We start from the raw sequence: 23,463 nt of genomic DNA, 5'->3' as shown, positions 1-23,463 counted from the left end.
TGCTTTACCCCCTCATCTTATTGGAAAAGTTTCTAGCTCCTCCCCTTTACAGTTAATGCTTGTCCCTAGTTTTGGATAGATATTACGTATCATTTTAGGGAAAATTCTGTTTATTCTTATGCTTTCCAGTGCTTAAAAACAAAACAACAAGAATGGGTGTCACCTTTTTGTCAAAAGGTTTTTCTGCATCTAAATAATGAGAAGATTTTTGTTTTATAATTTTCCTAATATTGGACCAGCCTTGCGTTCTTTTCTAATTCTAGCCTGGTTGTGTGGGTAATCTTGGTGATCCTATTGCTGTAGTCTTCTTGTGAATATTTTATTTCACAATTTTGTATCAGTATTCACTAAAGAAATTGGTCGATAGTTCTCTCTTTTGACTCTTTCTGGTTTAGGTAGCAAAGCCATATTTTTGTCAGAGGAGTTGGGGAGGGTCTCTTCTTTCTCCATTCTCCCTCTCTCCCCCCTGTTTATGTAGCATTGGAATTTTTAAAAAAATATTTTGGTAGAATTCACTTGTAAATCCATCTGATCCTAGGTGTTTTTTCCTTTGAGAGTTCATTTATAGCTTGTTCATTTTTTTCCAAGATAGAATTTTTAAAATATTCTATTTCCTCTTCTCTTAATTTGGGCAACTTAGTTTTTTGCAAATATTCCTCCATTTCATTTAGATTGTCAATTTTATTGACATATATTTGGGTGAAATTGCTTCTAACAATTGCTTTTATTTCTTCATTGGCTGTGAATTCATCTTTTTTTATTTTTTTATACTGATAATTTGGTTTTCATCTTTTTCTCAATCAAATTAGTTAATGACTTACCCATTTTATTTGTTTTCTTTAAAAAAGCTCATATTGAATGTATTGTAGAACCTATATAAAATTGTATGCCATCTTAGGGAGGCAGTGAGGAGGTAGGGGGCAAGTGGGGGAGGGAGAGGCAAATATCTAAGATATGTGGAAGTGATTGTAGAACACTGAAAACAAATAAAACAAAAAAGAAGTTATTAGTGGAAGATGATTTTAAAAATGTACAATCTATTACAACAAAAGAAAGCTCTTAGTTTTAAATTGACGGTGATATCACTGCTTATCTATAAAGCATTCTATTTAAATAAATAAAATGAAAAGTTCCTATTTTAGTAATTAATTTTTTTACTGTTAGTTTTGTTAATTTTTCCTTTGATTTTCCAACGATTTTTGTTGGTATTTGATTGGGTTTTTTTTAAATCTGATGTTGTTTTGGATTTTTTTTAGTTGTAATATGCCTAAACTGTTCATTTGCTTTTTTTCTGTTACTGATGAAAAGAGTTTAGATATAAGCTTTCCCCTGATTACTGCTTTTGCTGAATCCACAAATTTTGGTGTGTTGTCTCATTGTTGTCATTATCTTTAATGAAATTATTGATCATTTCTATAATTTTTTGGCCTATCCCTCCTTTAGGAGTAAGTTATTTAGTTTTCAGTTAATTTTTAAGCTTTGATTTAAAAGTTCTTTATTGAACATAATTTTTATTACATTACAGTCAATAAAAGGTGCATTTTACATTTTTGCTTTTCTGTATTTGTACATTAGATTTTTATGCCGTAATACATGGTCAGTTTATGAAGGTGCCATGCAGAGTTGAGAAATTAGGTTTACTCCTATCTGTTCCCATTCAGTGTTCTCCAGAGTTCTCTTATATCTAACTTTTCGAAATTCTATGATGGTTTTGTACATTTTTCTTGTATATTTTTTGGATTCAGTTTAGGTTTGAGAAGGGTAAATTAAGGTTCCCCACTATTACAGTTTTATTGTCTATTTCTTCCTGTTAGTCACAATTTAGATACTGTGACAATCAGTGGATGTATGTTTAGTATAGCTATTAATTCATTGTCCATGGTACCTTTTAGCAAGATATGGTTTCCTTGATTATCTCTTTTAATTAGGTCTTTTTTTGCTTTTGCGTTGTCTGAGATCGTGATTGCTGTCCCTGCCTTTTTCACTTCAGTTGAAGCATACTAGATTCTACTCAAGTCCTTTATTTTATATCTTTGTATATCTTTTGGTATCAAATTTGTTTTTTGTTAATAACAGATTGTTGAATTTTTATTTCTCATCCATTTTTTCCTTCCTTTTCTGATTTATGACTGAGTGCATACCTTTCACTTTCATAATTATGATTGCTAACTTTGTGTTTCTCTTCATTCTATTATCTATATTTACCTTTCTTTTCTCCCCATTCCCCTTTTCTAAAGTCTGTTCTGCTTATTAATACTTCCCTTAATTTACCTTCCTTATTATTCCTCCACTCTTTCCCACTTATTAGCCTGATGGGTAAGATGTATTTCTGTTTCCAATTATGTATCTGTGTATTCTTCCCTCTTTTAATTAGTTTAGATGAGAGTGAAGTTCAGGTATCATTTGTTCATTTCCCATAGTCCCTTCCTTGTAATAATGTAAACTCCTTTTTGTGTCCTCCTCCTTAATGTGAGATAATTTTTCCCATTCTTTCTTTTCATTCTCCTCCTCCCTTTCTTTTTTCCCCACTTATTCTGTTCTTCCTTTATAATCATCCAAACACAACAGAATCACATTCAGGCCCTCTGTACAATTAGATTCCCTCTGTGCCCTTGATGATGATAAAATTCTGAAGGGTTACATGTATCATCTCTTCATATAAGAATGTGAACTGTAAAATTTCTTAGGATTTCTCACTCTTGTTTACCTTTTTAGGACTCTTTCTACTCCTATGTTTGTAGGTCACTTTTTTCATTCCACTCTGGTCTTTTCATCAAGAAGCCTTGCAAGTTCTGTAGTTAAAGGTCCACTTTTTTCTGTTTTAGCAATATAATCAGTTTTTCTCTATAAATTATTCTTAGTTGTAATCCTAGATCCTTTGCCTTCTGGAGTATCATATTAAAAGCTCTCTTCTTTATGGTGTTGACTGATAAATCTTGTGTGATCCTGATTGTGGCTCCTCAGTACTTGCATTCTTTCTTTCTGGCTGCTTGCAGTATTTTTTCCTTGACCCAGAAGCTCTGGATTTGGGTTGTAATATTTCTGGGAGTTTTTATTTTGGGGTTTCTTTTAGGAAGTCTCCGAGGAATTCTTTCAGTTTCTACTTTACCTACTGATTCTATGATATCTGGTCAGTTTTCATTTATGATTTCTTGAAATATCATTGCCTAGGCTCTTTTTTTTTTTTTTTGTTCATGGCTTTCAGGTAGTCCAACGATTCTTTAATTATCTCTTCTAGATCTTTGTGAGTTGTTTTTCCTATGAGATATTTCATCTTTTTTTTTTTTTTTGAAGGGAAGAGTTTAAACTAGTGGAGATACCAAGGAAGATATCACATTTGGCTGCTTAAGTTTGACTTTAAGAGATGGATAGAATTTCAGGGCAGCTTGAATTGTGGAGGACATCTTAGGCATGGAGGACATCACAGTCAAAGGGGATGGGGATGGGGATGTAACAAGGCCTCTGTATCTTGACTCTTTTTCAAATTCTGTTTCTCCTTCAGTCATTAGCTCAGGAGCTAACCATGTTATAAGTATCTTCCTTGAATCTTTCATGCTCCTCTGTTTGACCTCTCTCATAATCTTATTCTAACTTAAATTATTGTTATTGTTTTATGTTCCCATTTTGCATTGTAAGCATCTTGAGGATGAGAACTATGCCATTTTAAAAAATCTTTGTGTTCAGAGCTTCCATGCAGTGCTTGGCATATTATGAGGTGCTTAATAAATATTTGTCAAGCTGAAAGTGAAGGGATTGAATGTAGGGGTGTGTGTGTTTGTGTGCTATGTGTATGTATGTATGTACGTGTGAAATCCAGTTTAACTGGAAAATATGTAGAGAAGAGTCATATGAAATAAAGTTTGAAAGGTACCGGAAGGTGCCAGATTATGAACAGGCTTAAGTACAGGACCGAGTATGAATTTTATTCATAAGACCGTAGGAAATTATCAAAGGATTTTGAACAGGGTTGGAATATTATCTGACCTACTGAAAAAGAAGATTGATTTGTTAATGTTAAGAAGTTTGGATTTTAAGTGGGAGAGAGTAGAACCATGGGATCATCATAGGAGTTTGGCTTTAGAATTGGAAGAGACCTTAGACATTATCTCAGATCCAGAAAGTGTTCTAATTTGCTCAAGGTCTCAGATTAAGGAGCAAAGCCAGGATTTGAACTTTGTCACTTTGATTCCAATTCCAATATGTTTTCCATTGTATGGCAGTATTTCAAATAGTTGGTAATTAGGATCTGTTCTAGGTTGATGACAGTTGGAGTTTAGAGGAGATAAGCTGTTAAAAAGGCAGAATTGCCCAGACATGATAGTTAATTGGATATGAAAGTTGAGAAAGATAAATGTTGAGGTTTTGAACTTTGGAGCTTGAACTAATGATGATACCACTCAGTAAAATAGGAAAATTAGAGTAAAAAGTAGATTTGGGCATAAAATCCTAAGTTCTAACATTTTGAGAAGATGGTACCAATAGGTCATGTCCTGTAGTTGGTTAAAGATGTTGAGTCTGTAGCTAGGTAGAGAGGTCAGGGAATGGATATAAAGATTTTACAATTATTTTCACAGAAGTGGGAATTTAAGGTTGAAGCCCAAAAAGTGAATGAGATTTCTCAGAAAGAATGTAAATAGAACAAGACCAAGGACAGAATACTGATGAAAACACATAGTAAGGACTAATAAAGAACTACTGAGAGTGAAAAAACAAAGTGCCACTGGATAGCTGAGGGTGAGCCAGAGGAAGACCAGCCTGAAAAGTCAAGGAATGAGAGAGTGCTCCAGAGGATAGAAACTGAAGAAGGACCATTGGATATGAGCAGTTTGGCTAATGGGAAGAGCTTTATGACAGGGAAGACAGTAAGCTGTGGCCCTGAAGACCTTAACAGAAGACTGTCAGTGAGAAGCTGTAACCCTGGCAACAGGACAGAAGCTTACTAACCATCATATCCGTGAAAGATGTACATGTGTGACTGGATAGTGCAGAGATGTAACACCCAGTGGGAAGCAGCAGAAGTTTGTGCATTGTGGGGCGTAGAGAGCGGGCCATGATAGTCAGAAGACATGAGTAGCTTGGCAGTAGTCAGGGCTGTGATCATGAGATGCTAGATAAAATGGAGTCTAACCCTCTCATCTTTTAGATGTGAGAAGTAAGGCACTAAGCAGTTCAATGACTTGTCCAGGGATCACATAACTAGATTTGTCTGAGATTGGATTTGAACATGAATGAGGGCTTCCTAACTCTAAGTCCAGGACCCTATTTGTTTCACCAGCAGTTCTGAAACTTTTTGTTCTTAGGACCCCATATATTCTCAAAACTCTCCCCCAAGAGCTTTTGCTTATGTGGGTTATATTTATCAGTATTTACCATATTAGAAATTAAAACATCTTAGTATCATGAACATAGTTTTGACATTGTAGACCCTCAGACTGGGTCTTAGGGATCCCTAAGTTTCCCCAGACCACTCTTTGAGAACTGCTACATATTTTCCTGGGTGTGAACCATTACACATGACTGTTGTGGCCACATGTGTTCTCAATAGATGTAATGTCCTACATGTGAATCCTTTGTATGCTTACTCTTCTCATATGGTATGTATTTGTGGGAGAATGAACTCGAAGTTTTTGGGATGGCGAAGTGGCACAGTGGGATAGAGTGTCAGCCCTGGGGTCAGGAGGACCTGGGCTGAAACGCAGCCTCAAGCATTTACTACTTGTGTGATCCTGAGCAAGTCACTTAACCCTGTTTGCTTACTTCTTCATCTATAAAATGACCTGGGGAAGGCAATGGCAAACCAATATCTTTGCCATAAAAACCCCAAAATGGGGTTATGAAGAGTCAGATGTAACTGAAAAGCAACAACCAGCTCAAGGTTTAATGGGAAAAATGTTTTGTTCATTACTATATTATTTTGTTTGTTTCATCAAATGCCTGTGCTTTGAACTAAATAGGTCCTCTGGCTGACTAGTAAAAGTAAGTACACAGGTAGAGGTATGTCAGCTATGGTTTGGGAAAACTTCTGATCCATTGCATACCTTGAACTTGGGATAATTTACTGGGAGACTGTAGTTCAAGGGAGCCTTGGATGCCTTGTCATAATCCTATTGAATTCTCACTACTCTCCAGTGAGAAGGGAGTTGAAATATTTGTTATTTCTCTTTTACAGATGAAGGAAGAAAACTCAGAAACATTATTATTTGAGCATTAGAATTCAAGTTCCCTGGCTATAAACCCAATGCTCTGTTGGCAGCACCGTTAGTACCTCATCTTCTGAGATAGGAAGAATGGATGATATCAGTGGAAGGTTTTGAGGGGTAGAGAAGGGAAGGTGAAGGAAGCCTCATTCTCTGTAAAATAAAATACTCAGTCCTCTAAAACAATGCAGAGTTTGGGTGATGGGGTAGAGTTTCACTTAAGGGATTTGAGGAAGGGTAAGTTTGGAATGCTCTGGGGAGTGGTAGAGGGACTTCATTGCATCTGAACCAAAGTACCTTTATGTGACCAACATGGCCGCCACTTCAGCCTCCTTGGCATTCCAGACACAGGAAAGCTGGACCCAGGCTGGGGGTGCCGTGGGAGCCCTGAGGCTTCCGGGCCTGCCCCCCCCCCCCCCCTCCAGTCACCATGGACAGCTTCTTCTTAGGTTTTGAGCTGTCCAGGCATGCTAGGTCTTACACCTTCAAGATAGAGGAGGAGGGGACAGCACAGAGCATGTGCTGGCACTGAGCATGCTCTGCCTCACAGAGGATGCTAAGGAGGAGTGCAGTGTTGTGGAGGTGGTGGCCCAAAACCATGATAATGAGGAAATCGCTGTGCTACTGGCCAACCTGAAACTGCCAACCCATGCTCAGCCTAGGTGACTTCCCACTCCAGTCTCCAGTGACTTTCCACCTGAAGTCTGGCTCTGGTCCTGTGCATGTCACCAGGAGGCACAAGATTGTGTCTATGGAAGGCAGTGAATTCTCAGAAGAGGATGAGAGTGAAGACAGGGAACTCAAACTGCTGCTCATTCTGCCTGCCAAGAAGTGGCAGGGGAGGCTATAACTGGCAAGGGCCCACAGTTGTCTCTCCCTCCTACTCCCATGGTCTTGTTTCTCCTGGATGTTTCAATGGTGGTTGTTTATGGTTTTCTTGAATTCTCATTTTCCAGAACAGGCCTTAGGGACAATAAGAAAGAACTCTGGTGCCCTTTCTTACCACCCCAGTAAAACTCCATCCTGAAGTCCCAGTATCTCGAGTGGGATATTGTCCCAGCACAAGTCCTACTTCCTCCCCCCAAACCTCTTTGCTCTAAACTTTTCTCACCCTCATATAGGGAGAAAGGTGTGAGATTGGGGGGGTGAGGAGAGGCCAAGGGAGTGGAAGAACAAAGATTTTCCCTTCCTTGGACCTTACTGCTGAGTGGGGCAGATGGACAATGAAATGATTTTATTCAGAAATCTAAGTCTTTCTAGACATTTTTACATTTTTGGAAGAACTTGAAAATAAAGCAATTTTTTTTTCTCCCTGCAAAAAAACAAAAAGTAGCTTTATGCTACAAGTATTCATTTCTTACTTTCTTAAAAATGATTTCTTAAATTAATTTGATTTTTGAGAAGGAGTTGAGGAATTAGGAAAGGAGATTTATGGAATTCTTTACAGGTAGGGAATCATTTAAAGTGGAAGAATCTGGATGAAAGGGTCAGGAACTGGTATGAGAACAAGTGAAGCCCAAAAGGGGGTGGGACACAGACTGAAAATGTTATTGTCAGAGCGGGGAATAGAAGGAAGGTTGTGTTTAGAGACAGAATTTTCTGAAGTTAGGAATCTTAGAAATAATAGTGTTACGTGAGAAAATTATTCATAAAGGAGTTATTGTTTTACCTGGATCTTTAAGATATTTTTAATATAGGGAAACTTGGATACCTTGTTTTTCTTTTTTGTAGGAACTGTGTTCATAATCATAGTAATTCAACTTTACTTTTAGGGAAAAAGAAAGATGATTAGAGGTGATAAGAAAGAAAAGTTCTTGTCTACTAGAAGGTCTGTTTTCTGTTTTTTGAGACATTCAAAGCAATACTAGTTCTTCAGTGTATTAATTCTTAAACTTATTAGCTTACTTGAGATGTTAGGAGGCTTTTTTTTCCAAATAAACCTCTAAACAAAAGTTAACTACTGAGGTTCACAAAACTATAAATTTATTATGACTTACATTTGTTTATGTATTATTTTATTGACTTCAAGGTACTTTCATATATATTTTTACTTTTGATACTCATGACAGTCCTGGTGATCATAATACAAGTATTAATCATTAATCTCATTTTACAGTTAATCAAAAGAGCCCTGGACTGGCAGTATATATCCCAATTATCTAATGGGGATTCTAGTGTCAAGTTAATATTGTGAATTTGAGCAAGTCACAACTTCTGGACCTTTTTTTTCTTATCCTTGAAATATGTGAGTTGAACTAAGATGATCTCTCCAATTCTGAAATTCTGAAGTAGGCCTGAATAGCCTAAGAATATTATGTTTAGGAAATTCTGTATTTTTAAATGATGCCTTAAAATATAAAATCTAATTTAAATTTGCTTACCTCTGTAGGTAAGATTATTTTTAAGAATTAGCTGGATATGACATTTGATGTTTTTATGATTTATAAATTACTTCATTAACAAATTTATACCAAAAACCAAGAGTTTTCGTGTAAATATTGAAAATACTAGCAGCTATACTGCTTCATCCTAGATGCCAGGAATATTGAATTCTGGGGTAAACATTATTCATACTTATTATTGTGGCCATTGCAAATATGCCATAGAGTTATTAATAGCACTTATTAGTTTTATTTAAGATTTTATGATTTTTTTTTTTAGAAATACATATTGAGTCTCAGAATAGGGAAATTGAGGAATAGTTTATGATATCCTTGAATCTTTTATATGATCCACTTTCTTAAGCATAAAAACATAAGATAAAAGTATTATATTAGAAAATGAAACCACATAATTTTTTTCCCTGAGCCAATCTTAGTTTCAAGTACAAATAGAAATTCCAATTTAGTTTTAAGGAACTATAGTTTTTTGTTGATATTTAGTTTGCATTACATTAATTTGATTTTAAAGAGATATATCAACATTGAGTGAACATCCAAAATACACTGGACTCTTAAAAAGAAAGACAGTTCTGTATCCTCTGTATCTGCATCCCCTTCACATTAATTTAGATGAACTTACATACATATAAGAAAAAAAAGTATAGGTCCAACTAGATTTACCAAAACACCTTATTTTTCTTACTTTTTCTAGCTTCATTTCAACAGTGAAAAAGCATTTCAAGAATATTCTCAAGATCTTATGTTTCTGTACCTCTTTTTTATTTAACAGGATGTTTCTTTTGAAGTATTTTTGAAGATGAAGAGTTTTTTTATGCTTTTAGAGAAACTAAAAAAGACTCCAGTCTGACATGACGACAGAAAATGTAAGTGTTTAAACAATTTTTTTGAGGGTTGTACTGCCTCCCTTCCCCTGGCGTCTGACTTCCGGTAAATTGCTATCAAATTGCCACCTTGCAGATAGATGTAGATTGCTGATGCCAGAAAGACCTTTCACAGGGCTGTTAGGTTTTAGTTCTTGCCGCTGTTAGAGAAGTCCTTCTATAGCAGTTGAGTACATCAATTTTTGCTAGAGGACTTGTTTTAAAAAATGCTTTCTCGAGGCAGCTAGGTGCCACAGTGGATAGAACACCAGCCCTGGAGTCAGGAGGACCTGATTTCAAATTTGTCCTCAGACATTTATTAGCTATATAACCCTGGGCAAGTTACTTAACCTCGATTGCCTCAAAAAAAAAAGTTTTCTTGGTTCTGTTTTCTCTTTATGAAGAATACGTTTGGATTGTATCAGAAGGGCACTGATTTATCTTTCTTCAAAAAAGCAGTGCCACCCTCTACCTTCCAGAAGACTCTTTTCCCCTTCTCTTCATCTCAGAACCTCTCGATATCATCTGCTACTCTCTTCCCTTTTTCTCCAGTCTGTGATAATGACATAGGCCTTCTCTTTGCCTAGGAAAATCCCCTTTGACATGTGCCCTTGGTCCTATCCCCTTTCCTTCTCCAGTAGATTACCATCACTTTTCTTCAGTCTTTCCCCATTTCTTGGTTTTTTTCCTTCATTCATTCAAACATGATATTGCATCCTCTCAGTTTATCATCCTATATTTCTCCTCCATTTCTCAACTAAACACCTTGAAAAGTTGTCTACACTTGGTGCTTTGCTTTTTTGCTTCCCCTTTACTCCTCAGCCTTTTGCAGTTTGACTTCCAACTTAATTGCTCAACTTAAACTGCTGTCTCTGCAGTTACTAAAGATGTTTTATTTGATAAATCTAGTGATTTTTTTTCTAAGTCCCTTCTGAACATAGCTGCTACATTTGACATGTATTGATCACCCTCTCCTCCTGGATATTCTCTTCTCTGTGGATTTTCATGTCACAGTTCTCTTCTCATTCTCCTTTTTCCTGTCTTAAGCATTCCTTCTCAGTCCCCTTTGATAGCTCATCATCCATAACTCTTCTGCTTTTTGTGGGCCTTGCTCTTCATATTTTCATTCTCTTGATGACCTAATCAGCTTCCTTAGGCTTAATTATCATATTTATGCAGATGATTCTCAGATCTATCTCCCATGAGCTTCAGTCCTACATCAAAAACTTCCTTTCAAACTGGGATGACCCAGAGATACCTCAAACTCATAATGTCTGAAATCGGATTTATTATCTTTTCCCCAAAATCTAACCTTCTTCCAAACCTGTTTATTTCTGTTGAAAGGAGTAACATTTTAATTTAGAATTCTTCTAGATTTGTGACACTTGTGTTATTCTCAACTCCTTACTCTCCCTGTATAATGGACACTATATGCTGAAGCAATTGTTTCATTCATTCATTCAATCAACAAGCATTTATTAAGTGCCTACTATGTTATTGGCCCCGTGCTAGGCTGTTGAGATACAAGTACAAAGAGTGAGGCAGGAAATTCAAAAGGGATTTGCATTCTAATGGGAGAGACAAGTTATATATAGAAATATATGCAGCATAAATATAATTGAACATATACATAGATATACACACACACATAAATACACTAAGTATTTAAGTACAAGATAGGGAGCAAGGGTACTCTTAGTTGGGAGGATCAGAAAAAACTAAATGCAAATATGGTGCCTGACCAACATCTTCAAGGAAGAGAGGGATTCTCTGAGGCAGAAATAAAGAGTAAGTACTTACCAGGCATGGAGCTAGTACAAAGGCACAGAGATAGGAGATGGATTATCTTGAGTAGGAACAGTTCAGCCAGATCACAGAATGTTGGAGGATAGAGCTGGGTATAATATTCACTGATGCTGTAAAGATAGGTTTGGGCCTGGTTATGAAGAGTTATAGAAACTAAGTAGAAATAGAAATTATTTTAGGGACAATCAGAATCTACTGGTAAAATTTCTTGTGTAGGGGACCAGCTTGGTCAGACCTGAACATAAGGAAAATTACTTTGGCAGCTATGCTTAAGATAGACTAGAGTGAGGAGAGACTTGAACCAGGGAGACCAAGTAAGAGGCTGTTAACATAATCTATACAAGAGATGATAAAGCCTGAACTGATATGCTGTCTGTTTGAGCAGAAATGGAACTGTATAAGAGATGTTGTGGAGGTAGAAAAGGCAAAATTTGGCAACATCCTGGATGTGAAGCATAAGAGAGAGTGATGAGATTATGAATCTGGAAGACTGGAAATTTGAAATAGGGGAAGGTTTGGGGTCAAAGAGTTCAGCTTTGAATATCATGAGTTTGGGAGGTCTGTGAGTCATCCAGTAGTAAATGTCAAAAAGTCAGTTGGTGATAGAGAACCAAATCTCAGAGGAGTAACTTTGAGTATCTATGTCTTATCTGGGAATCACCTGCCTAGTTAAAACCATTGGAGGGGATGAGATCACTGAGAGAGAGAAGAGAGCAGGGTGAGTGACAGAGGCTGATAAACAAAGGAGACAGAAATATGTGATCATATAAGCAGAAAGAAAAACTAAGAGGGATCTGTGTCTAGAAAACTCTAAAGAGAAGAGTGTGCAGAAATAGAGGGTGGGTAATTCTCCCTTCTTTCTCAAGCATTTATTGTTTGGCTCGTCACATTTCTCTCCATCTCCCATCCTCTGCCATTAGATTAAGTCAGAGGTATCAAATTTGCCAGGAGTGCAGACCCCAAAAAAATCTCCAGTGGGGTCCAAACTAGATTAAAATGTAATCAGGAAAGATTTAGCCAAGTAATTAAAATACAGCAGAACATAGATAATGCTGATTTGTCATTTTCTAAGTCATTATGCTACCTGCAGGGGTAAGAAGGCACCTGAGTGATAGGAGGTATGGAAGAGGAGAGAAGGAGTTCACAGCAAATGACCTCAGTTTTTTCTGTAATATATCAGACAAAGTTCTTACCTGAGAGAATGGGAGGTAGGGAGAATCATGGGAGGTTTGAGGAGATGTGAAGAGTTTTGGAAGAGCTGCTGCAGAGAATGAGATAGGCGGAGGTGGGGAGAGGTGAAAAGCCAAGAGCATATGGTGGTCAGATAAAGGGATTTCTGAATTCTTGAACATGGAGGTGATACATTTGTGGGTGATGGCAAAATCAAGGGTATAACCATCTTTGTGTGCAGCTAAAGTGGGGTGGACAAGTAGATAAGGGGAAAAGAGTAGGTTGAGGAACTGAGTGGTTAGGGTATTTGAGAGAAAATCAATATGTCCATTGAAATCCTCTAGTGTGAGGGCTGGAGTTGTGGAGGGGAGAAAAATTGTTAGCCAAGTATCAGACTCACTGAGGAAGGAAAGGGAGCATCTTAGTTTTTTGTAGACATTGGCTACCGGAATTGTGATTGGATGGTAGGTATTGAATAGCATGAACCTCAATGCAAGAGACGTTACTGGGTGTTGGAGGAGGGAGGAGGACCCATTCTTTGCCCTTATCAAGACTTTAATACTTCTTTCAGGCCATTGCTATTGTTCTGATGTCCCTTTCTTCTTCCTCCAAATCTCAGTCCAGTTAGTTATCCATTTCAACTCTACACTGTCATATCTACACAGCAACTTTGTGTATTTGATAGGGCTTGTATAATACTTATTCCCATTTTACTGATGAAAAAAATGAAATTCGTAGCAATTAAGTGATTTGCTCAAAGTCACATAGCCAGCAAGAATCAGAGGTATGACTTGAAATTAGTTGTAATTCTGTATTTCATTATATTATGATGCCACTATATGCATGTATATATATGAATACACATAAACATATGTGTGTGTGTGTATATATGTTTGTACATGTGTATTAATGTTTAATTTATATACGTATATAATGTATATGGGAAAACTGTATGTGTGTATGCATGCAATCTATATTGTCATTTTAATTTAGGAAAGAAGGAAGGAAACAAGCATTTATTAAACACGCCTTGTGTGCCAGGCATTGTACTCAGAACTTTACAAATATTATCTGTTTTGATCCTCACAATAACCGGGGGGGGGGGGGAAGGTGGGTGCTCTTATTATCCTCATTTTTATAGTTGAGGAAACTGAGGCAGACAGAGTTTAAATCCCTTGCCTAGGATCACATGCCTAGTTAGTGTCTGAGGCCCATACTCTACCCATTGTGCCACCCAACTGCATGGATTTTGGCAGTTGTTTCACATTTAAATAGAAATTGCTTGTATACTTTGTTCTATATTACAAAAAACATAGGTTTCATTTTTAAAATATGCTGTGGTGTGACATGTATAAGAATAACCTAGGTCCATATATTGACTAATGATTGTTTTTATTTCTCTTATGATATAATTCAATGGTTATTTAATGATGCAGGTGTTCAACTGAATTTTTTTCAGATTCACATATTTCTTAACTGCACAAGTCAGGCATTCAATAGAGCAGATGTTTAAATGTAACAGTAACTATGCAACTGTAAACTGTTTTAAATATGTGGTTTTAGTTGAGGTTTTACAGTTGATCATTTTATGTAAACAAAAGGTATATGCTGATACTTTTCCGTTTAGAATATCATGATTTACTAAGTATTCACTTTATATTGGGCCTAGATTCAAGGGATAGTCTTTGTCTATCCAGGTGGCATTTTTCTTTCCTTCTCAGCTTTCTTCTAGGAGTGAACATACAGATAGTATGGGGAGCTCAGACAGTTTCTTTGGAGTTCTCTTTGTAACAGACTATTCATAATGTCAGGCATGGTTGAACTTCTGCATTATTACACACAGAGTTCTAATACGTTGCTTTTTTTGTGTGTTTTTTTTTATTATTATTAATTAATTTTATTTTCAGTGTTCTACAATAGCTACCATATGACTTAGATTATTATTTTCCCCTCCCTCCTCCCTCCCTCCCTGAGACAGCATGCAATTTTGTGTAGGTTCTACACATATATTCCTATTAAATACATTTTCACTGTAGTTGTGCTGTGTTGAAGAATTAAAATGAGTGGGAGAAATTATCTAACAAACCAAAATGCAGTACACACACACACACACGCACGCGTGCGCATGTGATCCGCTACATACTGCGATTGAGTTCCACAGTTCTTTCTCTGGATGTGGAGGGCATTTTGCCTTAGAAGACCATTGGGAATTTTTTTTTTTAAGTCCCTGCATTGCAATGAAGTTCCAAGTCTACCAGAAAAAACTCTCGCACACTGTGGTCGTTGCTGTGCACAAAGTTCTCTTGGTTCTGCTCCTTTCGCTCAGCATCAGACCATATAAGTCCTTCCAGGCCTCTCTGAAGTCTTACTGTTCATCATTTCTTATAGCACAACAGTATTCCATTACATTCATATACCATGATTTATTCAGCCATTTCCCAATTGATGGGCATCCCCTTGATTTCCAGTTTTTGGCAACTACAAAGAGAGCTGCTATAAATATTTTTGTACATGTGGGACCCTTTCCCATTTTTATGATCTCTTGGGGATACAGTCTACAAGCGCTATTGCTGGGTATGCATATTTTTTGTAGCCCTTTGGGCATAGTTCCAAATTGCTCTCCAGAATGGTTGGATCAGCTCACAGCTCCACCAAGAGTATATTAGTGTTCCAACTCTCCCACATCTTCTCCATAATAAGTTGCTTTCTAACTGGTTGTCTCTGTCCTCTCCCAACATGAAGCAGTATTCTTAAATTCTGGAGATAATTTTTATTGGGGTTAGAGGGTTATTTGAATAATGTGAGATGTTTAAGCCTACGCATATGGCACTAATCAGAAGAGTGAATGGAAGGGTTTTTTGCAGAGATCTAGAATACGGTATGTTGCAAGCTTTAATCTTGATGAAGAAAATAATCTAAAAGTGCTAGAGAAGTAAATAAATAAGGCATATACAAGAAAAGTCTAAAAACTTCCATTGCTGTGGTCTCAGATATCTAATGTGACTTCACTACCTCAGTTTCCTACCAGTGCCACAAACTCAAAATGTTAAAAGCTGAGCTAATTTTATCTGCCTTCCAAAACTGCCTCTCCTCACTTCTCTGTTTTGTTGTTGGTGCCACCAGATTCCTAATCCTGCAGGCTTGTAACTTCAGAGGGTACATAGACTCTTCCCTTTCCTTTACCTTCTCATATGGAATTAATTGCCCAGCCTTGTTAATTCGACTGCCCTAATGTTATGATCAGCAAGTCCAGACTTTCATTATCTGTCGCCTAAACAATTGCAGTGGCTTCTTAGCTAGTGTCCATATCTTCGCTCTCTTCCTTTAACTCATTCTCCACCCAGCTACCAAAATAGTTTTCCTAAAGTCCAAGTCTGACAATGGCCTTCTCCAGCATAAAAATCACTGGTGGCTTCCTGTTATCTGTAGAATTTAATACAAAGTCCTCAGGCTGACAGTGACTTTCAGGGTTTGATTCTACCTCTCTTTCCAGCTTTATTTCACATTACTCCTCAGCACACATTCTCATGAAATTAAACTGTTAACTGTTCTCTGAACTCAGCATTCTTTCTCCTGCATTAACAGATTCACTCAAGATTCTTTCCTTCTCAGCTTTCTTCTAGGAGTGAACATACAGATAGTATGGGGAGCTCAGACAGTTTCTTTGGAGTTCTCTCCCAACCTAAGCTTGGAACACATTCCTTCCTCTCAGCCCTTCCTGGCAGAATTCTTCTCTTTCTTCAGGGCCGAGCTGTGGTGCCGCTTCCTCCTTTAAATCTTCCTTGATCTCTCCAGTTGAATGTATTTGCCCTTCCCTCAGATCGTCCTAGAACCTTTGATTTGAATTGCTCTTTTGCCCCTCTTATACCTTACCTTTTATTATATTTACCTGAATATGTCATATTCCCTTTAATATGAAATAAATGCTTTGAAGGCCAAGCAATGTCATTTTTCTCCTTTGTATCTTCAGTAACTAGGAAAGTGCCTTGCCCTTTTGTTGTTTTAGGGGAGAGAGGGGAAGGGATAGACTTATGATTCCATTAACATAGAAAACTGCCTGTGAGGAAACTGCTTTACCAATGCAAAATCTCAACTTTTCTCCATCTCATAGTCTTAGAAAGTTGCCTGGGATACTGGGAGGTTAAGCTGCTTGTCCAGAGTTATGTAGCCAGTATGTGTCAGATGTAAGGCTTGGACCCATGTCTTCCTGAGTCAGAGAGCAGCTCTTTTTCCACTCTGTTATGCTGCCTCTCACCTTGCACACAGTAGGTACTTTATAAATGTATGTTAAATTTAATTATGTATGGAAAGAATTTTAACTCTTTTAGTATGATATCTTGAAATAACTTCCATATTTACTTAGAAAAAATATCGAGTAATGTATTACAAGGATAAGAAGCATCAATTGTGTCAGTTAACACAAACATTTTAAAAAACGATTTTCCTGTAATTTCTCCTGCCTGTGCAAATGCACTTTAAATATAAATAGTTACAAGCAGATATTATAATCTTACTTTGAAATTAGAATCTTTACCGTGCTCTCCCTGGCGTGTGCGCACTTTCTCAGCTGACACAGCTCGGTCCTGCAAGGTTTGCTTAAACTCTGATCTTTCTGTGACAGATCAGCATAGGAGGTTATTTTGCAGGATTTCAGATCTTGACTTACAAGTGAGGAAAATGAAGCCCAGAGAGGAGGAAGTAATTTACACAAAATAATACAGCTATTTATTGACAGTTTCCCCCCAGATGTCCTTTTTCTTAATAGTCTTTTTTCTAATTATATGTAAAGATAATTTTTAATATTCGTTTTTACAAAATTTTGAGTTCCAAGTTTTTATCCCTGTCTCCCTTCTCTTCCTTAAATGGTAAGCAATTTGATATAGATTATATACGTGCAGTCATGTAAAACATATTTCCATATTAGTCATAGTTGTGAAAGAAGAAACAGATAAAAAACCCCATAAAAAATGAAAATTGTTTGCTTCAATCTGCATTTAGAGTCCATCAGTTCTTTCTCTAGATGTGGATAACATTTTCTGTCATGAGTTCTTTGTAGTTGTCTTGGATCATTATATTGCTGAGAAGAACTCAGTCATTCATAGTTGATCGTCATACAATGCTGCTGATACTGTGTACAGTATTTTCCTGGTTCTGCTCATTTCACTTTGTATCAGTTCATAAGTGTCTTTCTGGGTTTTTCTGAAATCCTCCTGCTTATCATTTCTTATAGAGTAATAGTATTCCTTTACGTTCATATATCACAGATTGTTCAACCATTCCCCAGTTGATGGGTATCCCCTCAATTTCTAGTTTTTTGCCACCACAAAAAGAGCTGCTACAAAAATTTTTGTACATGTGGGTGCTTTTCCCTTTTTTACGATCTTTTTGGGATACAGACCTAGGAGTGCTATTGCTCTATCAAAACATATACACAATTTGGTTGCCCTTTGGGCATATTCCATATTGCTCTTCAGAATGATTGGATTAGTTCAGAACTTCCACAACAGTGCATTAGTGTCTCAGTTTTCTCACATATTCTTGAACATTTCTCCTTTTCTTTTCCCAGGTGTCCTTTAAAGCCTTTGTCCTTGCAACTCCCTTGTTCACTTCGGTGTTGTTTGCTTTAGCCTCCATATAGTTGGAGAAGACTCTTTTGAAACAAAGATTTTAATGACTCACTTCTTTATTCCAGGAATATGCAAACCCATAATTACAAAAATCAGCTTGTTTTAATGCTTTGCATCAGACTAGGATGTAATGCTCTCCAAGTCCAGCAAATGAGTAGGGGTCAGGCAACAGCAGGGAACAGTAACGGATTATGGGGTAGAGTAGAAAAATAGTCTCCATTCTTCCTAGTTATATCTTTACATGGGGGCTTTATTAGTTTATTTGGTTTATCATGAATTGCCAGAATATGACAAGTATTTAAATATATATCCCAGAACACATTCCAAACGTGTGTATGTATGTGTGTGTGCTTATGTTATTTTGTATTTTAAATCAGCTGCAATATAGTTCTTTTCACTAGTATAGATAAAAGTTAGCTGAAAAATCATTAGTGTTGAATAGTGTGGAATGTTGTAAATACGCCCAGTTAATATTCCTAAACTTTTGTATAGTTGTAAAGCTATCATCACTCATTGTTATGAATATAGAATTTTCTTCTTTTGCTCTTTTAATAAATTATGTTCGCTTTTTGTTGACTGTTCTCTCCATATTTAGCCCTGTGATGTAGGATGTGTCCTTTGGATATCCCTTTAAATGTTAAGAAGATTCCCCAAAGGTGACTATAGATAGGAGATATCATGCCCTTAAGCATTGTAAAGTTTATCTGCTCCATTTGGCGTATAGTATCATAGCATACTGGTCATCTGAAGGAAATTTTTTCCATAATAAAGAAAGAAAAGCAAAAATCAGGTGAGTTCATGATGGCAAAGTTTCAGTACCTGTAGGCAACTTTGTATCTTCTGGAATTTACAAGGTTCTCATTGAAGGAACCATCAGCAATTTTTATTGATTCATAGAGCTCAAAACATTGTGTTCGCATTTTCTTCCACAATCTTCACAACTATACGTAAATGAAAACCATTATTTCTCATGGTTGTGAATGCTCATCTTATGCCCACATTTGATATCATTTGCCTTTTTTAATCCCCTTTCTCAATAATGTGGGTATTAATAGTTTGTAGTGATGTGTGTCAGTCTGATGGAAGATATAAAGCAGTTTTTAAAATAGTTGGGCACCTTCACTTACCCTTTTTTTAACAGAGTTTTCTTTTAAAAATACTTTGTTTAGGTTGGTCTGACTTCTACAAATGGAGAACTCAAAGGATTTATAGATCAGAACCTGAGTCCAACAAAAGGTAAGGATATACAGAACAAAATGTTATGGTTTTTATGAAAAGAGCTAGGCCATATCTATTTAATTTATAAGATGTATCATTAATTTGAATGCTTTTATACATGATCTATTATGTTTTACAACAAATATGTGTTTGCTCATAACAAATAACCCACATTATTGTTTTGTCAGTCAGATGTTAACATTTCTTAGAATTCTTTGATCCACATTCCTGGCAGATTTTTTCTCAAGTGTGAATAATGTACCTGATCCAAGGAAGTTAGAATTAATTTTCCATTGACAAACGTCAATTCTCCTTGACAGAGTAAGACTGTGAACTTCCCTTTGAATAACTCACTGGCATCATTGAATCATAGATTTAGAAGAAAGGGAAGGGAAGGAGATAAGCATTTATGTAGTGCATACTTTGTAACAAGCACTGTGCTAAATACATTACAAATATTATCCGATTTGATCTTTATGACAACCCTGTGAGAGTAGGTACTATTAGTATTCCCTTTTTCTAGACAAAGAAACTGAGGCAAACAGAGGTGCTGAGGGACATAGCTGGTGTCTGAAGCCAGATTTGAACTCATTTCTTCCTCACTCTAGGCCTAGTGCTCTGTCCCCTGTACCACCAATTGTATCTAATTTAGTTTTAGAGCTAAGAGAGCCCTTAGAGGTCTTCTATTTTAGGACTCTGATGTTTGAGATGAAGAAGCTGAGTCCTCGAGAAGTGCAGTGACTTGCCCTAAGATCACTGAGGAATTAGTTATAGGAGGAAGTGGAACTCGAGCCCTTTGATTCCAAATAATGTGTTCTTTCCACTTACCCATGCTGTCTTGCACAGTCCCTTACTAATTGGAATGACTCAGAGGAGTAGAGAAATTGAACACTTCCAACATGTTTCAGTTCTACTTTAGTGTTTTATTATTCAGCATACAGTTTTTGTTAGGTTGGCTGTGGTAGTCTGATGCCTGTAAACCTATCCATCCAAATAAGCTGTTACATTTTCTGTAGATCTGTTATAATGAGTTACACATAATTTGCCTTGGTAGAAATGTTAAAGGTGGCTTGATTTCTTCAAAATTCCATTTCAAATTTATTATGCCCTCAGTGAACTCATGTTTGTGTTAAAAAACCTATTTCTAAAGAATTTAGGTTTAACTTTTGTAGTAGTCATAAATTAGGGAATTTATTGTGTCAAAGGCATTTTTTTTCCTCCTTGAAGAGAAGGATGCTTAGGATAGATTTGCTTATTCAGAAAAGAACTCACCAAGGAAAGAATATGAATGATTGGTGTAACAACTTAAAATAGATGCTAATTAACAAATCCCCAAAGCAAGACACTCTTAAAAAGTAGTATGCCATTATGGCCTGTAGAAGAATACTATACTTTCCCAAGAGGAGTGATGTTGGTGTTTGAATAAAGCACCTCAGATAAAGTACTGAGATGATAGTTCCATACAAATAGGTGTCAAATGTTTTAAAAATATAATCGAAATTTAGACAGGTACTTTAAAAATGTAAATAAATACTGCAGTGCTGTGAAGGAGGTATTAAAAATAAATATAATATCCAGACCACATTATTGTCATGGAAATGGGGAATCTAGTTGTATAATCCAGAGGTGTAAATGGGTGATGTCCAGAAAGGAAGATGATGAAGATAAGTAATGAATAAATATGAAGAATAAAAACAAGACAGGAAAGACCAAAAAATAAAGGTACAAGGAAGGGCAGAAAAAACAGCAGGAGAAAAGGCAAGAAGAAAAAAAGATAGGGATTCCATCATGGCTGCTCATAGATGGCAGAGTCTGATCTTAGGACTAAGGGAGAGTAGAGACAAGTGGTACCAACCTGTCTGAACCAAAACCAGTGATACTGATGATTCTTAGCTATGTATTGTTTTATATCATAATTACTAATTGTTTCCTTCAATAGTAAAGTAGCTGGAATTTGTTAGAGCCATTTAAAATTTGGAAAGCATACCACGCCCCTCATCTCATTGTAGCTACGTGTTGACACTGTCAGGTAGATACCGTAGGTGTTGTTGATATTGTTACTATTCTCATTTTTCAGATGAGGTAATTGAGGCTTGGCAAAGTTAAATGTCCTTCCCTTGGTCATATACCTAGCGAATGTCTGAAGCTGGACTGTTCCAGGCTACTTCATGGGACATGAAGACATTAACTATGTGATAATAGGACTCTTTGAACAGTCTTTATGCATTGCCTCTTTTTTCTTACCACTTCCTTAATCACGAGCATTGTGGTTTTTCTATTAAAACTGTTGTCCCCAAAGTTACACAATTTTCTTAATCAGAAATGAGAATGACTGCAAGATTTCAAGCCCCAGTGACTAGAATTGATGATACCATTAACAGTAATAGGGAAATGGAGGTAGGGGAAGGCCAGAGAACATCTGTGAGAAAAAGTTCTAAGTTCCATTTTAGAAATGATGAATTATTAGAAATTAGAAATTTAGAATTATTAGAAATTAGAAAATTAGAAATGATGAATGATGGCAGGATATTCTGGTGGAAGTATATGTTAAGTAGGCAGTTGGGGTGAGAAGTGTGGCCTACAGCTGCAAATTTAGAATCACTGGCATCCTCATTTGTGCCTCCTCAGCTGATATCCAGCCAGTCACTATAAGTTTTATTTATTCTTCTTCGTAAAATTTCTCATTTCTTCCATTCACTTACTACCATCACTATCCAGTTCTAGGTGCTTATCATACCTAGGATAGTATACTATTTTCCAAATTGAGATTATCCTAATTCCTGCATACTTACTTTATCCTACCTCTACCAGATTAGTCCCATCTCTCGTCCCATCTATACTTTTAGCTGACATTTAAGCAGAGCTTTGAGGCTTGCAAAGTGCTTTATAGTTATCTCATTTGATTTTTACTGTAATTCTGTAAGGTAAGTACTACAAGTATTATTATCTCCATTTTTAGCTAAAGAAAATCAAAATCAGAAAAGTTAAGGGACTTGCTTATGGTTTTATATCTACTAAATGCCTAAATCCTCAGCCTAATGTTCTTTCTTCTATAAGAGGTTGCCTCCTTATGTTTTTATGTTATTATCATGTATTATAATTATTATAATGTATTATCACCCATTACCACCTCTCTAAGGGACCTGAAGTGGCTTCTCATTGTCTGTATCTTTAAAAGTAGGGGTCAGGGCCTTATTCTAAAGGGATATGTAATCAAACAATTGAAGAGGAGGAAAATAAGTTGCAAACTCCTCGACATCAGTGGTCGATTTTGAGACTTGTCTCTAACACATTTACTCTTAACCCCTGCTAATTTATTCTGAACTCTTCTTCTGAAGATCCCAGCTTCCTCTTTTGTCCACAGTTATAGTCTAACCCACCACCTGAGTGTTCATGGCAGCTGCTGCACAGGTGCAGTTGGGAAAATGTCTTTTTCCCATGGGTACCCCCACAGCAGAGTCTCCCTGTCTCCTGATCACATGATGGTAGCAGATGGGTCTGACTGGTAAGATACCTACCCTTTCTCATTTTGGGTCGGACAATCTTACCAGATGAGTAGGTGTGGACAGGTTGTCATCCACTTCTCAGTCTCATTACATTATCTTTCTTTTTTTTTTTTTTTTTTAAAAACTTTATTTTGAACACCAGAGTGAGCATTCCCATATGCCATGCTGAACATAAAAGAAGGATTGTAGATGGAACTGTGACTCTCTTATGTACAGCTTGCTTTTCCTTATAAGCATATAATAAATTCAACATGTAAATTTCAGAGCTGCCCTATTGGTCTGTTTCTTTCTCATCTTCCTCTTGGTCTTTTCTGTGCATGGAAAATTCTTCAGTGATTTTCCTTTTTTTTTTTTTTTTACAACCCTACTGTTTTTTCCCTTTTCCTTCTCTGCCTACCTTGCCCTGGTTGAAAAAGAAGTCAAGCAAAACAGATGTCCTTCCCAAAGATATCTGCATCTTATTCTGCATCTTGACTCCCTCCTATCTCAGGAGGTCAGGAGCATGCTTCATTGCCAGACCTGTGAAATTGAAAGGAAAATAAACAGTTTGGAAGATAAAGTGGTAAACTTTGCCCAAATAATGGACTTTCTGAAAATTAGAGTAGACCAAATAGACATCAGTGACTCTGTGAGTCAGTAAGGAGTAACAGAACAAAATCAACATGTTGAAAGAATCT

General features: G+C 36.6%; 1 protein-coding gene and 1 pseudogene across 34 annotated transcripts in view; both read left to right on the top strand.

The window, feature by feature from the left end:
* Positions 1-23,463, top strand: part of TFDP2 (transcription factor Dp-2) — a 179,909-nt gene that overhangs the window by 28,675 nt on the left and 127,771 nt on the right. For 26 of the 34 annotated variants that reach the window (XM_072618161.1, XM_072618160.1, XM_072618162.1 and 23 more), the window contains 2 exons: positions 9,369-9,462; positions 19,232-19,298. The exons of 3 other annotated variants lie outside the window; for them this stretch is intronic. In XM_072618161.1, coding sequence (XP_072474262.1) covers positions 9,448-9,462; positions 19,232-19,298 — 82 coding nt within the window. In that variant the 5' untranslated portion in view covers positions 9,369-9,447. Of the gene's footprint in view, positions 1-8,313; positions 8,443-9,368; positions 9,463-19,231; positions 19,299-23,463 lie in introns of all 34 variants that reach the window. 5 more of the 34 variants (XM_072618172.1, XM_072618164.1, XM_072618173.1 and 2 more) reach the window with 2 other exon arrangements.
* Positions 6,410-7,144, top strand: LOC140509974 (nucleoplasmin-3 pseudogene; annotated as a pseudogene).

Source organism: Notamacropus eugenii, chromosome 6, assembly GCF_028372415.1.
Source record: "Notamacropus eugenii isolate mMacEug1 chromosome 6, mMacEug1.pri_v2, whole genome shotgun sequence".
NCBI classification, from domain to species: domain Eukaryota; kingdom Metazoa; phylum Chordata; class Mammalia; order Diprotodontia; family Macropodidae; genus Notamacropus; species Notamacropus eugenii.
The sequence above is the reverse complement of the archived record's forward strand: the minus strand, read 5'-3'. Positions and strand labels throughout refer to the sequence as shown.